Source organism: Eurosta solidaginis, chromosome 1 (assembly GCF_040869045.1).
Source record: "Eurosta solidaginis isolate ZX-2024a chromosome 1, ASM4086904v1, whole genome shotgun sequence".
NCBI lineage: Eukaryota > Metazoa > Arthropoda > Insecta > Diptera > Tephritidae > Eurosta > Eurosta solidaginis.
The window spans coordinates 209,391,684-209,407,317 of NC_090319.1; the positions used below are offsets into that span (position 1 = coordinate 209,391,684).

General features: G+C 40.3%; 1 protein-coding gene and 1 long non-coding RNA gene across 2 annotated transcripts in view; both read right to left on the reverse strand.

Moving 5' to 3' along the window:
• The window catches only part of LOC137237002 (uncharacterized), a 217,123-nt gene that overhangs the window by 115,558 nt on the left and 85,931 nt on the right, over window positions 1-15,634 (reverse strand). The gene's annotated exons all lie outside the window — the stretch shown is intronic.
• LOC137237001 (uncharacterized) overlaps window positions 1-15,634 on the reverse strand; it is a 30,159-nt gene that overhangs the window by 2,039 nt on the left and 12,486 nt on the right. The window contains exons 3-7 of the mRNA XM_067760124.1: window positions 3,806-4,161; window positions 3,546-3,740; window positions 2,696-2,925; window positions 1,563-2,638; window positions 1,374-1,507 (exon numbers count right to left, since the gene is read on the reverse strand). Of these exons, the coding sequence (XP_067616225.1) occupies window positions 3,659-3,740; window positions 3,806-4,161 (438 nt within the window). The 3' untranslated portion in view covers window positions 1,374-1,507; window positions 1,563-2,638; window positions 2,696-2,925; window positions 3,546-3,658. The remainder of the gene's footprint in view (window positions 1-1,373; window positions 1,508-1,562; window positions 2,639-2,695; window positions 2,926-3,545; window positions 3,741-3,805; window positions 4,162-15,634) is intronic.

Here is a 15,634-nt window from a genome sequence, read left to right on the forward strand (position 1 = left end):
AACTTCTACATGTCAATAGCTATCTTCACCACCAGAAGGAGTCACTATTGTTTCCTACACCATATGGTTGCCAAGCCTAAAGATTAGCCACTGGAAGAAGCTACAGACCTGCCAAAATACTGCCCCCAGAACCGCCACGGGTTGTCTCCTTATGTCCCCAGAACACAATCTACATAATGAGGCGAGAGTACTCCCAATAAGTGAAAGAAATGAAATGCTAATCGAACAGTTTCTGTTGAATACCCAGAAACCTGGGCATCCCAACAGACATCTAAATGATGAGCCAACACCGCCCAGGGTCTTAAGGAGTCACCTCCGTAAGCACTACGAGGAAATACGGCACCTGAGAACTCAGCCGTATGAAGCAAGAAAATACCCCAGCGGGTTAGGGGGTCAGAATATTCCCCCGGTAGGTATGCCCGTCGTAAGAGGCGACTAAAATACCAGATTCAAGGGGCTGTGTAGCGCAAACCTTCAGGTTGCCAGCGCAATATATAGCTTCTCCAAACCCAATTGTCAACCTCACCTATCCGCGGCGAATCCTGTTTCACTAACAGACGAGGTTCTGGCGAATCCAAGCTCCTCATGGAACTTGGGGGTGGGGAGGGAGGGAATGGCCTGAAGGTTTAATGTGGCCCTATAAATCGTTCCCGAGATGGTCGGCAGCACCTTAATGGTGCTGTGGTACCGGAGCGTACCGGATATGTATCCGGCAAAGGACCATTACATCGATAAAACTCCCCAAAGCCTTCGGGGAGCAACCTTATCGATACAACAACAACAACAGGCAAGGAAATACAAGCAGCTCCTTGGTGAACTCCATAAACAGGCGTAGGGGCTCTATGTCAGGAATTGCCCGGTGAATTCAGTACTCAAAGAACAATACCCTAAACTTGCAGAACAGGAACGCACGCTCCCTAGGGAAAATAGAGTCACTCTAGCCAACTTCGATCTGGATACTGTAACAGGTTAAACTCTTACCTATCCAGAATCAACCCCTACATACAAAATGTCCCTGCTTGCAATGTGTCCCCACATGACACCAACCATCTCTTCAACTGTAATGTGGAACCAACTCCTCTAACACCCCTCTCTTTATGGTCCACCCCTGTTGAAACAGCAACTTTCCTCGGATTCCCGTTGGAGGACATTGATGACAATTTGTGATTGGTCAGACCTATTGGATGGGGCGAAGCACTGCTACAACAACATCAGAAGGGACTCGAAGACGATGCCTCACAACTAACAACCAAAAGCAATAATTATCATTTCACTGACTTATAGTTTTTTCTTCCGTAGTTGGACACAATCCTTTCATAATATTACTTAACAATTTAAGATTAGACATTTTTTTAAGTTGTATTTTGACTTACCAACAACAATAGAATCATGTTTAATTGTACGCTGCACAATCATTGTACCATCATGTAACGAAGCTCAGTTTCGTCCAAAAATTGTTCGGCACTGTCACGTAAAATCAGTGTACATGTTCTAGCATTAACGCAACCTTTAAATAATTATAAACTATAAAAATAAAATTAATGTCAAACCCACTATCAAACCTTGGAAAATGATGAAATGTTCACCACCAACTTGACGTTCTTCAAAGTAATCACATTGACCCAAAACACTTGAATTAATATCATTAGCTGTAGTCATAACAGCACCACCACAAGCTTTCATTGTACGTTTCAAATCTTCTTCTGGTACACTAACAGAACATTTCACGATCTGCAAAATACTGTGTACCAACCAATTGGTAGTTTGGATAACACAACATTGGCGTCGTACTTGGCTAGTTTATTGTGCAGAATACGCCATTCAGCATCAACAATTTTCTGATACTGTTGAACATTATCAATACGTACTTCAGCATTGTCACGCTCAGCCTTGAATTCCAATTCTATATTTAAAATTGCGATTTTATATTTTTTGTATGACGTTGTATCCACCAAAGAAAAGTACAGCGTCCACAACCATGTTAGAAAAGAAATCTTTTTGTTTATGAATAAGTTTGGAGGACATTGCTGTGGCAGCGCATTTTTCCAATGAAGCACGTTGTTGTTCCTTTGATTGGCGCTTCAACATGTTCAGCCATGTCATATTTTGGGCATGCATAATTGTAATGCTTTGCGTATAGCTTTAATCATGATACGTGCATGCACGCCTTCCTCAACATATGGCTTAACTTGTTTTAAGATTTCACATGCTTAAAGTACTACTGAAGTGGTGCCATCGCCGACCTGATAAGGGAAACATTTTTATTCTACACATTCTAATATAACAAAAAACTTAGCTCAGCATTTTGAGATATGGCGATGTCGACTAAAGTTTTACGGCTGGATGCACAATATCCAACAGTTTCATAATGGTTGCCCCATCATTTTAAATTGTGGCTCTACCACTGGAATCAACAATATGTCTGTCCATACTGTGTGAACCCAATGTAGTGCGTACAGCGTCCACAATTGAATGCGAGGCATTGATGTTGGATATGAGTTGAGGTTCTACCTTAAGAGCTATCGGTACACAAATATTTTTTACACAAAAACTCATGAACCCATTACAAGTTCAGGACGTTTATATTTATCGACACGCTGTCCGGTGTGGCCCAAATGTTGGAAATATTCAGTTGGCACTGTTGAGAAAAAATATGTATCAATGAACACAAGTAAAAGTGAAAGATTTTTTTTACCATCTGTTGTTACTTTACACATTTGACATTGGAAACGTCGACCAGCATCTACAAATTACATTTTAGCCATGCAAACGATTACATCTAATTGGGCCCATTTCACCAAAATTTACAATGGGTGGCTCATTTTCACCCTCAACCGTGCGTGCCATTGGTGAGATGGTAAGTGTAAAGGACAAAGCTGTTGTTTTCAATAAATCAGCTGTTGCAGGTATGTAATACAAAAAGGCCTGCAAACGAGAAAGATCAATGTAATTGGCAAACAAAAAAATTAATTTCGAATATCAATACCTAACGTAATACTATGTTCAAACAGAAAAATAAATTGAGGAAATTTCGATTTGAATTGAGTGCTGTTCATACAACTCGATTTAGCTTACACAATAGTAATTTGATAGCTGGTTGGCTCATCTCTACAGCAAGAACATACCTTTGTTCAGACTGTCAAAATGTGCGTGTTGGTATTAGGCGAATGAAATGGAATGAAAACATAAAACTTTGAAATTTTTGTGTGTTGTAAGAAAATGTGTTCAATGTTTTGGTTTCATTTTGAGTTTGCCATCTTCTTTTGACAATCTCTACTCCAGTGAAATGAAAGACATAAAATCAGCTGATGAGATGAGCCAACCATATAGTTCAGCCGTGCGTAGCTGACGTTTAAATATACTCAATAAACACACTTTACAATGTTGCATTTGCAGTTTGAAACAATTTATTACGCAATTTTTTTTAAATTGGCAATTTATTATTACAATTTATTATATGACAAATTGCGTAATAAATTGCCCAAATAGTATAAATTGCCAATTTGGTGTGTGTTTGAACCTAGTATAACGTGGCGAGGAGTTACCCTGATCTTGTACCACATATTTTGTGGTCACCAGTGGTGGTAATAAACCCTGTTCATTAGTAATAAAAGCACCACCAGCGCTATTTTGATTTTCAACGATAACGCTTATCGGATTAGGCATCTGATCGGGATCTAAACGGCGTTGGGATACTGTTGCGGCTGTTGATATATACCAGTACCAGGTGCAGGTGGTTGCTAAAGAAAATAATACAAAAATAATCATCAGTAATATTTGAAATATATTAGTTGTATTAGCATACATTATAACCATGATGTCCGGGTATTGGGGGTTGACCGGCATAGGTGGCTGACTGGGCATTAGCGCCTGTCCAGGTTGTGTTGGTGGCATCACATGTAACCACCTGGTGCACTTGGTTGTTGTAGAGGATAGCCTGGATGTTGAAGTTGTGGAGGGCAACCAGGTGGAGCAGCTTGTGGTGGATAGCCCGACTGTTGTGGCATTGGCAGATAGGTTGTTGCTGCTGCTGTCGTGGCATGGCATAAAAAATGGCTTTTCGTTTGAACTCCGGAAATAGCTTTCACAACAGTGGACCAAGGTAAGTCCAATCCTGCCTATATTGTTTGTTGCCGATAATGGGGACAAATTATCGATATCCTGTAAATAATAGTTTTTTATTAATTCAATTATATTAAAGCAAATCCTACAATATAACAGACTGAACGATGCAGATTTTGTAGCACCAGTAATGAAAATGAATGAATGGATGGATGTGTAGCGATATGGGAAAATGATGTTAGATTTCCCAAAAAATGGCTTTTCCCATGTCGCATTAAAACTTACTTGATTTTTGTTCCTTTGTGGAAAATATAAATGTATTATTAATATAAAATGCAAATACCGTAGCGCACACAACTTTTAATTTAAATTTAGTTTTTATTATATCCGAAATTATTTGTAAATAAATTTAGATTACTCTGCTGTTGCTGCGCTTGTGGTTACAAGCTGAAAAGAACAAATGGCGGATTCGCAGAAAATTTTAGTGACGTATTTGAGCGTACATAGCATGTAAGAAAGGAAAGCATGTATGGATCGGACATTTCAAATAGACCATCTCATTCTGCCATATTAACAATTGTGGAACAATGTGGGATATCTTGTTGTTGGTCGCCATTTTCAGTCACTAGATTTTTGCTGGGGAGTACCTGTCTTGTAGGGATGTAATTCAACACTCTGCCTCCTAGCTAGTTTTGCAAATAACATGCTTAGACCCGGTTTTTCAGTGCGAGTTTAAACTCCAGTTAAAGTTGACTAGAGTTAAACCGTACCATTACCACTTTGTTTAATAACATACAATTTTGCGGCTCATCTCTGCTTAAGCGGCCGAAGGGGCAGGGTTATACTCTTGTCAAGTTTAACTGGGGTTTACACTTGCACTGAAAAACCGAACATTAAATTCGTTGCCTTCGTGTTAGCAGACGACCCTCAAAAGATATTAATATATTAATACACAAATATCTATGAATGCGGAATCATCTTAATTCAAGATTTTACTGATTTTTTCTATGTGGAGTCAAGGAACCATCGACAATTTTAAAATTGTGTTTTTTCCGTCACATACATATTAATAAGTATTCTTAGAATAATATAAAAGTTCCTGACGTATATTTGCTTTTCGTGGTTGCCTTTTTCTTACATACATAAAAGCTTTTCCCGTTTAAATAGCAAGTTGTTAAATTTTTCGCAACTTTCGATAGCAGGCCGATATTTTAAAACTTAAAGAAGAATTAAAATTGCTCTCACATCATTTTAAATTTAAAAAAGGGCAGTTGTTAAAGTTTGAAAATTTTGCAAATTTCTATATAATTTTTACCTACATTTATATATATATTATTTATGACATTACAAACCTGTGATACCACATCTAAAAAAAACACCAAGTTGAATAAGCCCGAAGGCCGCCTACGCCGAAAGATGTTCTACTCAGAAATACTGTGGTTCGCGGAGCCGGTGTTGGACGGCTAAGGTTTATTTTTTATAAGCGAGGCCAAAGGCCGCCTATGCGAAAACGTGTTCTACTCAGAAATACTGCGGTTCGCGAAGCCGGTGTTGACCGGCTAATGGTTATTTTTAATAAGCACTGCCGAAGGCCGCCTACGCGGAATGGTATTCTACTCAGAAATACTGTGGTTCGCGAAGCCGATGTTCAACCGGCTAAGGGTTATTTTTTATAATCGCGGCCGAAGGTTGCCTATGCGGAAGGTGTTCTACTCATAAATGCTGTGGTTCGCGAAGCCGGTGTTGGACCGGCTAAGGGTTATAAGATAACAAAATATACATGTAAATATATAGTTTACAATAAATAATAAGTTCTTATAACAAACAAAATAAAAACAATTAAATAGCTGACTTTAAAATATTTATAAAAGGGTTCCTACACATAGAAAAATCAAGCTCAATAGAAGATGAAATCTAATTGAATTCGTTCAGGGCACGTGCAATTGGCGCATTCCTTCCATAATTGGTTCTAATATTGATACCATAAAACGGGCAAACATTACGAAGATCCCTCCTTGGAACATTAAAATTAATTTCCACAAGAAGGTCAGCGCAGTCTACATCTCCGTGGATAATGCCAAACAAGAAAGTCAAGGAGAGAATAGATCTGCTGGCTTCCAGGGATTTAAGATTCAAAATAAGTAAACGAGCAGTATTTGGAGGAAGAGGGTATGTAAACCTTAATGACCGTAAAGCATACTTAAGAAAAACTTTTTGAACTCGCTCAAGCCTGTTAATTGAGAATTGTTGGAAAGGCCTCCAAATGATGGTAGGATACTCAAGATGAGAACGCACGAATGAGGAGTAGAGTACTTTTAAAGTATACGGGTCAGAAAACTCCGAACTATTACGCCGAATGAAGCCTAGCATAGCATAGGCCTTGGCAATGATGAAATCAATATGGTTCACGAACATAAATTTTGTATCAAATACAACCCCAAGATCTTTGATTTTTTCAACAGTCTGCAACGTACTGTTAGCGATACTAAACGAACTGTTGAGATTTGAACGAGATTTTGAGTACGTTACGTGGAAGCATTTATTTATATTTAATGAAAGATGAGATCTAATGCACCAGGAGTAAAGTTTGTCAATATCAGCTTGAAGATTAATCATATCGTTTGCGGAATTTACAACAGAGTAAACTTTGAGATCATCGGCGTACAACAGAAATCTAGCGTAAGAGAAGCACGAGCTAATGTCATTGATGAATAAGACAAAAAGTAATGGTCCCAAAATACTACCCTGCGGGACGCCCGATGTCGCCAAAAAGGGATCTGATGATACCGCATCAATAGAGACGGCACACCATCTATTACTTAGATATGATTTTAGCCACTGCAAAAAGGCTGAATGAAAGCCAAGGCAGTGCAGTTTGTGAATTAGAACATCATGCGATACCTTATCAAAAGCTTTGGAAAAGTCGGTGTAAATACAGTCGACCTGAAGACCAGATGAATAGGTAGAGATACAATATTCACTGAACTCCACAAGATTGGAAACGGTAGAGCGACCAGAAACAAACCCATGACAGATCAAGTGCTTCACTGAAAAATAAACCTTTTCCTTGACAACGCACCCAAATAGCTTAGAAACGGTGGAAAGCTTTGAAATTGGCCTGTAATTGCAGACATCGGTCTTACTGCCAGATTTATAAATAGGAGTTATCGAGGCGAATTTCCAAGCATCAATAAAGTCACCAAAGCTAAGTGACAAATTGAACATGATCTCTAACGGGACAACTAGGGAAGTGCAAGGCAGCCGAGAGACCATCAATGTCAGCTTTAGAACAGTTGCTCAGTTTCGAGATACCACTGAAGATATCTTCAAATGAAATTGACATTGAACCAAAATTTAGGGACGAAGAAATTTCAGACGAGAAGTCAGACGAGGGACTAGCATCATGATTAGCAAAATTAGAACTAAAAAATTCAGCAAACGCGTTAGCCACATTGTGGGGAGTGTTAGCAGGTCTGTCATTGTAGAAGACGGTGGCAGGCACCGAGGAGCGAGATTTCTTCGACTTAACGTAATTCCAGAATGCTTTCGGGTTAGACTTTATATTCGTCTCAAAGCTTGTAATGTAGTTTCTGTAAAGAAACTTCTCTAGACAGTTGAAATCCTTCATATAATGTTTATATTTGGTAAAAAACAACGGGTTTTTGGTTCTTTTAAACTTTTTAAAGAACTTGTTTCTTGTTTGTTCTACTCAGAAATACTGTGGTTCGCGAAGCCGGTGTTGGAATGCCGCCTATGCGGAAAGATATTCTACTCAGAAATACTGTGGTTCGCGAAGACGGTGTTGGACCGGCTAAGGGTTATTTTAAAATTAGCAATAATCATGAAGATCCATTCGTGAAATTAATTGAGGCTATTAAATATTCCTACAATCCGTAAAAATATATATTGTGACGAATATTAGCATCACTAATTGATACTCACATCTCTAAGGTTATTAAATAAAGGCACAACAATATTAAAGCAAACTAAATAAACATATTAATCATCATTTACACATGTACATACACGGCAGCAGAGAGACACTCACCATCAGCCGAAGTAGTACTCACATATACACACGCATATGGCTATGCGAGAGACTATAAACTGCAAATATACATGTACATATATGGCCGATAACCAGGTATGAAATTCGCGAAGTTACTAGACCTTAGGAGAAATGGGCGAACGAGGCAACAGAGAGTATAAAAGCATCGAAAGCGGAGTAGTCAGTAAGCAGTTTGATTTAAACACGCAATTAGTTGTGAAGTAAGAGTTATTGTGAAGTATTCTCAAAGTAGTCTAATAAAGACCATTGTGCATTATTGAATATTGGAGTTATTTATTCAATAGTTTAGCGATTCGAACGTTAGCAGAAGGGTTGGTATAAGCGGAATTTCCCTAAATTCGTTACAATTGTTGTCAGAAGAGGAATTGTTGAATAAATTCCGAAGATTGCGAATGCAACTTGGACATGGCACATTTGAGTGAATTGAAGATCCAGCAACTGCAGGAGGAATTGGAAGCACGTGGATTGGCTACTACTGACAATAAATCCCAGCTACAAAGACGACTAAGGGTAGCTAGGGTATTTGAAGGAATCAATGCTGACGAGTCTTTCATTCTGATAGCGACAAGACAACAACAAAAATGGAAGAAGAAAGCGAAACACCGCAGACAGTGACGAGCACAGATTTTAACATGATATTGGCTGCAATATCGACATCACCAACATCGACAATGGCATCTCAGCACGCGTCACAGGAGGCATGCATTTCAGAAATGTCGTCGCAAATGTCATCTCAATAGGAAGAACAGAAGACATATATGTCATCACAACTGGAAGCGCAAGAGGCACGTATATCTGAAATGTCGACACAATTTTGGAACAGGTATCATCGCAGCTCTTTGCGAAGCTGTAAGAGCACAAATTTTACAACTCGAGGACAAAATTGATGCCGAGATAGAAGCGTTCAAAGGTCTTATGCAGCAGTTACAACTAAATCGCCCAGTGTTCCAGCGAGCAATCCGAAGGTAAAAACTTCATCTTTTGACGGCTCTGTTCCTTTCAGGTATTTAAGCTTAAATTTGAGAAGACTTAAGTAGTGAATAACTGGAATGCGGAAGATAAAGTTGCTGCACTGTTCGTGGCATTGAAAGGGCCTGCAGCAGAAATCTTACAGACTATTCCAGAGTACGAGCGGAACAGTTATGAAGCATTGATGACCGCTGTCTAGAGCCGTTACGGAAGCGAGCATAGGCAACAGATATACCAAATTGAGTTGCAAAACCCTTACCAAAAGGCAAATGAGACTTTGCAGGAATTTGCTTCGGATGTTGAAATATTGGCTCACCTCACAAATGCAGACGCACCCGTGGAATACACCGAGAGGTTAAAAATCCAGAGATTTATTAACGGAATACGGGACATTGAAACGAAGCGAGCGACATACGCAAATCCAAAGCCAACATTTGCTGAAACAATATCCCATGCGTTGACTCAGGAAACAGCATCGCTTCTGTGTAAGCCAGGTTTCAAAGCACGCCGTGTGGAAGCAGAAAGGCCAGATTGGGTGACCAAAATATTGGAGGCGCTGAAAGGGTCGCAAAAGCGGAGTAATAGAGTAATCAAATGCTTCAAATGCGCGAAGTCTGGTCACATTGCACGACGTTGCAGCACCGGTCCTGGTAGTTCCAACTTGTCTGGTCGTAAACGCAAAGCTGGAGGAGATAACCAAGAGCGATTTAGATGTATAGATCGAGAACTTGCCCCAGCTATTGAATGTCCTGTGATATCTATCTAGCAAATTGGAAGAAAATCGAGCAGTCTTACCGTCAAAGGAAATGTGGATGGAAAACAATGTGTACTTAATCCGATCTGATTTGGTCAACAGAAGAGTAAAGCCATTACCTGGAGCAAGGTTGCGTACGGTCACTGGCGAGTATAACCAAGTCCAGGGAGAAGTAATATGTGCAGTCTTAATTGAAAAGGTCATGGTTCTACACAAATTCGTTGTGGCGGAAATCGTTGTTGAAGTCATATTGGGAGTGTACTTATTAGTTGACCATGACATCAGGATCGGCATGCAAAGAAGGAATATGCGCTATAAGACCCAGGATGTACCACTTAACTTCAGTTTGCAGATAGGGTTCAGCAGTAAGCGAGTGCTGGTGGAGGCGATTCGACAAAGACCACCAAAGTCAAAGGCAGTAGATCCAGCAAAGATTGATGAATCGAAGATACCTGCGAGAGAAACATTGGTATTGACAAAACCAAATGGACGCACTCAAACGAAGGAAAGAGTTTCCCATAAAGAATGCAAAGTTGTTGCAAGCCAAGGCGCACTACTGTTGTGAACCGCCAGACGATACTGATGATGCAAAGTCAATCCGTCAAGTTCAAGCTCTGCGAAGTAGTTCATTGGCCAAACAACAGAGTGTGAGGGAACGGTTCAGGATAATGAGTAGTAGGATGAAACACGGCTTGGCAAGAACAATAATTCGGAAGGTTTCCTGGAGGGAGATTTGGTACTGCTATACAACCCTCACCGACGGAAAGGTGTTCCATCCAAATTTTAGTGCAGTTGGGAAGGCCCGTACAGAGTTGTGAAGAGGATCAGTGATGTCATCTACCGCGTACAAACAATTGGGAAACCACGAAATAAAACAGTGGTTCATTTGGAGAGGATAGCAGCGGTTAGATCGAGATATTTGTCTGATCGGGACGATCAGACTTAGGGGGAGGGCAGTGTGACGAATATTAGCATCACTAATAGATACTCACATCCCTAAGGCTATTAAATAAAGGCATAACAACATTAAAGCAGGGCTCTTCCTTTCATAGCACAATTGTGCCCTCTCAATTCACACGCATATGATTCGCTCTGTCGTCGTTAATTGAGTTAGTCGTCGCTTGGCACTTGGCGTAGCAACATCGGTGATGGGTAGCGGCTGATCGGTATCAAAATATGTATGAAAAATTATGCGCAATACATATGCTTGTTGTTAGCTCGTTGCTTGCTAGTAAGCGACTAAATGAAAAATCAATTCACCCGCACGATCGTCGCCACGATTGCGCTCTCACTAATACAGGTGCACTTTCAGTTTTGAAAAGCCCTGCATTAAAGCAAGCTATATAAACATATTAATCATCATTTACACATGTACATACAAGGCAGCAGAGAGATACTCACCATCAGCCGAAGTAGTACTCACATATATACACACGCATATGGCTATGCGAGAGACTACATACCATTGTTTACTACATAGTGCGGCAGTTTGAACGGAGGTTATGTTGCCAATAGAGTGGAAGGCAGTCGAATGAAGTATAATGAAGGAATGATGTTCGGAGTTTTTCGAAAATTTGCCAATCGCTACATAAGATAACAATTCCAGGGGTCGCCGTCTTCGGTGAACACTAACAACCATTTTATTTGAAAGAAATTGTTCAGTGATTTGTCAAATAAAGTGCCACATTGAAATAGCGGACGTTAAAAGTTTCTCTGTGACAATGAACGCAAAAGAAAAAGTCACATTTTATTTATTAGGGATTGCACTGCGACCATTTGTCTATTGTGCCCTCATCAGATTTCGTCACGTTCCAGGAGGAAATGTTCCGCCGATCGATCACGAAATCGACATGAATACAAAATTATGTTTCTTATTTAGTTAAACGGCGATAGAAACTCGGATATTTTTCAGAAAATGTAAGAAATTTCGAGAAGAACGTAAGTTTTTAATTATTTGTTTGCTGCTTTGACGTTGGCGTTGCTTATGGATTGAAGCAATTAAGGCGCGTGTATTCAAAGTCAGATGTAGATGCAACGCAAGTGCTAAAACGAGGCAAAAGTCACCTTAAGCGTAATTGCTTCACATGTTATTTATCATCATTAATTAAAAAGTTAAACCTAGCCAGGATACACACGAAGCGTAGTTCCGTAGACACGTACAAAATATGGCATGCAGATACGATCTCTCTACGCCTCTACGTGTACATCTTCCCCTACATTATATTTCAAAGAAACATTTTTTATTTTTAAACTTTGTTCATAATATCCATGTACATGGCTACTACTCTGCAAAAATCGTGTGACCAAAAACGCACACAGCCACACGAATTTTTGACAGGGGTGACGATTTGGAATGAAAAATTCTCCAAATGAAATATCATGTTGACAAATTTAGCTTTGCCACAATGTATCGTGCTCTCTCGCACCTACTATTTTCATAGGTATTGTGAAATATGTCACTTTTGTGTGGAAAAAAATTTTCAGCGAGTCCACCATTTTCCGCAAATTGAGCTGCAGGCCTGTGCTAATTTTGGAGCATTAAATTAAATTAAAACAACAAGCAACAACAACAACCGAACATTAATTTTATAGCTGGTCAATATGGTGAAACAGCTAAGCCGCCGCCTCAAGCCAATGCGCCAACTTCCATGGATTCGCCATCGCCTCCAGCAATGACACCGCCAGGGAAAGCCGTACCTGGTGGTCCCAATCAGATGACTATAAATAGGGAAAATATACCTGGCTTGCCTTATACTTTGTGTTTAATAAATTTTGTTATTTTTCTAGACTGGTCAACCACCAGTTTCAGCTACACCACCAACATCAAGTGCAGGCGGTGTTGCAGCTCCATACCAGCACACAGGTGAATAGCAAATGCCACCGCAATCGTGTCCAATGCCACGACAGTCTGGTCTAATGCAGTCACAATCCGGTCAAATGCCACCTCGACACCATATGCACCAGCCATTTGGTGGCCATGAGAAACATGGTCCTCCAGATATGCCGCCCGCATCAACTGGACCAGGTGGGGCAATGACACCACATCCAGTTATACCAAGGTATATACCACAACAGCAACTGGGTTATGCAATGCCACGATAGAAGCAGCAACAACCTCCCGAGGCTGGCTATCTGCCAATGCCACAAAATCCGGGCTATCCACCACAACCTCAACATCCAGGTTATCCTCTACAACAACCAGGTGCACCACGTGGTTACATGGGTCAAATGATGCCACCAACACAACCTGGACAGACGCTAATGCTCAGTCAACCACCCAAGCCGGGTCAACCCCCAATACCCGGACACGTCCGGATGTCCTGGTTATAATGTATGCTAATAAACTAATAATTTACAAATTTGCTGATAATTATTTTTGTGTTATTTTCTTTAGCAACCACCTGCACCTGTTACTGGTAAATATCAACAGCCGCAACAGTATGATCAATCCCAACGCCGTTTAAATACCGATCAGATGCCAAATCCGATAAGCGTTATCATTGAAAATCAAAATGGCGCTGGTGGTGCTTTTATTACTAATGAACAGGGTTTATTACCACCATTTGTGACCACAAAATGTGTGGTAGAAGATCAGGGTGACTCCTCGCCACGTTACGTTACGTATCGATAATCGAAATTAATGCTTTGTTTGGCAATTACATTGATCTTTCTTCTTTGCAGGTCGTCTTTGTATTGCATACCTGCAACAGCTGATTTATTAAAAACAACAGCTTTGTCCATTACACTTACCGTCTCACCAATGGCACGCACGGTTGAGGGTGAATATGAGCCACCCATTGTAAATTTTGGTGAATTGGGTGCAATTAGATGTAATCGTTGCAAGGCTCATTTGCAACTTGTAGATGCTGGTCGTCGTTTCCAATGTCTAATGTGTAAAGTAACAAGAGATTGTAAAAAAAATCTTTCACTTTTACTTGTGTTCATTGATCCATATTTTTTCTCAACAGTGCCAACTGCATATTTCCAACATTTGGGCCACACCGGACAGCGTGTCGATAAATATGAACGTCCTGAAATTGTATTGGGTACAAGAGTATTTGTGTAAAAAATGTTTGAGTACCGATAGCTCTCAAGGTAAACCTCAACTCATATCCAACATCAATGCCTCGCAATTGTGGACGCTGTACGCACTACATAGGGTTCACGTAGTATGGACAAGCATATTGTTGATTCCAGTGGTAAGGCCACAATTTCAAATGATGGGGCACCGATTATGAAACTACTGGATATTGTGAACCCAGCCGTAAAACTCTAGTAGACGTCGCCAAATCTCAAAATGCTGAGGTAAGTTTTTTGTTATATTAGAATGTGTAGAATAAAAATGATTCTCTTATCAGGTCGGCGATGGCACCACTTCAGTAGTATTATAAGCATGTGAAATCTTAAAACAAGTTAAGCCATATGTTGAGGAAGGCGTGAATGCACGTATCATCATTAAAGCTATACGTAAAGCATTACAATTATGCATGATAAAATATGACATGGCTGTACATGTCGAAGCGCCAATCAAAGGAACAACAAAGTGCTTTATTGGAAAAATGCTCTGCCACAATAATGTCCTCCAATGTCCAAGAGTATCAGAAAATTGTTGATGCTGAATGGCGTCTCCTGTACAATAAACTAGGTAAGTAAGGCGCCAATGTTGTGTTTTCTAAACTACCAATTGGTGATGTTGCTACACAGTATTTTGCAGATCGTGATATGTTCTGTGCTGTTCATGTCCCAGAAGAAGATTAGAAACGTAGAATGAAAGCTTGTGGTGGTGCTGTTATGACTACAGCTAATGATATTTATTCAAGTGTTTTGGGTCAATGTGATTACATTGAAGAATGTCAGGTTGGTGGTGAACGTTTCAACAATTTCCAATGTTTGATACTGAGTTTGACATTAATTTCATTTTTATAGTTTATAATTATTTAAAGGTTGCGTTAATGCTAGAACATATAAATTGATTTTACGTGGCGGTGCCGAACAATTTTTGGAAGAAACTGAGCTTCGTTACATGATGCTATAATGATTGTGCGGCGGACTCGTTCAGTGTAATGTGTAATGGCGACCCCAAGTTCCTCGTGGGAATAGGGGGTGGGGCGGGATGGCTTAGGAGGTTTAATGTGATGATATTAATCGTTCCCGAGATGGTTGTTGTTGTTGTAGCAGTGCTTCGCCCCACCTAATAGGTGCGACCGATCACAAATTGTCATCAATATCCTCTAACGGGAGTCCAAGGTAACTTGCTGTTCCAACAGGGGTGGACCATAATGAAAGGGGTGTTAGAGGCGTTGGTTCCACATTACAACTAAAGAGATGGTTGGTGTCATGTGGGGACACATTGCAAGCGGGGCATATATTTTGTATGTCGGGGTTGATTCTGGATAGCTAAGAGTTTAACCTGTTACAGTATCCAGAACGAAGTTGAGGTAGAGTGACTCGCTTTTCCCTGGGGAGTATGCGGTCCTCTTCCGCAAGTTTTGGGTACTGTTCTTTAAGTACTGGATTCACCGGGCAATTCCTAGCATAAAGGTCCGACGCCTGTTTGTGGAGTTCACTGAGGACCTGCTTGTGTTTTTGCTTCATACGGCTGAGTTCTCAGGTGCAGTATTTCCTCATAATGCTTACGGAGATGACTCTTTAAACCCCTAAGCGGTGTTGGATCAACAATCAGATGTCTGTTGGGATGCCCAGGTTTCTGGGTATTGTACAGAAACTGTTTGGTTAGCATTTCATTTCTTTCCCTTAATGGGAGTTTTCTCGCTTCATTG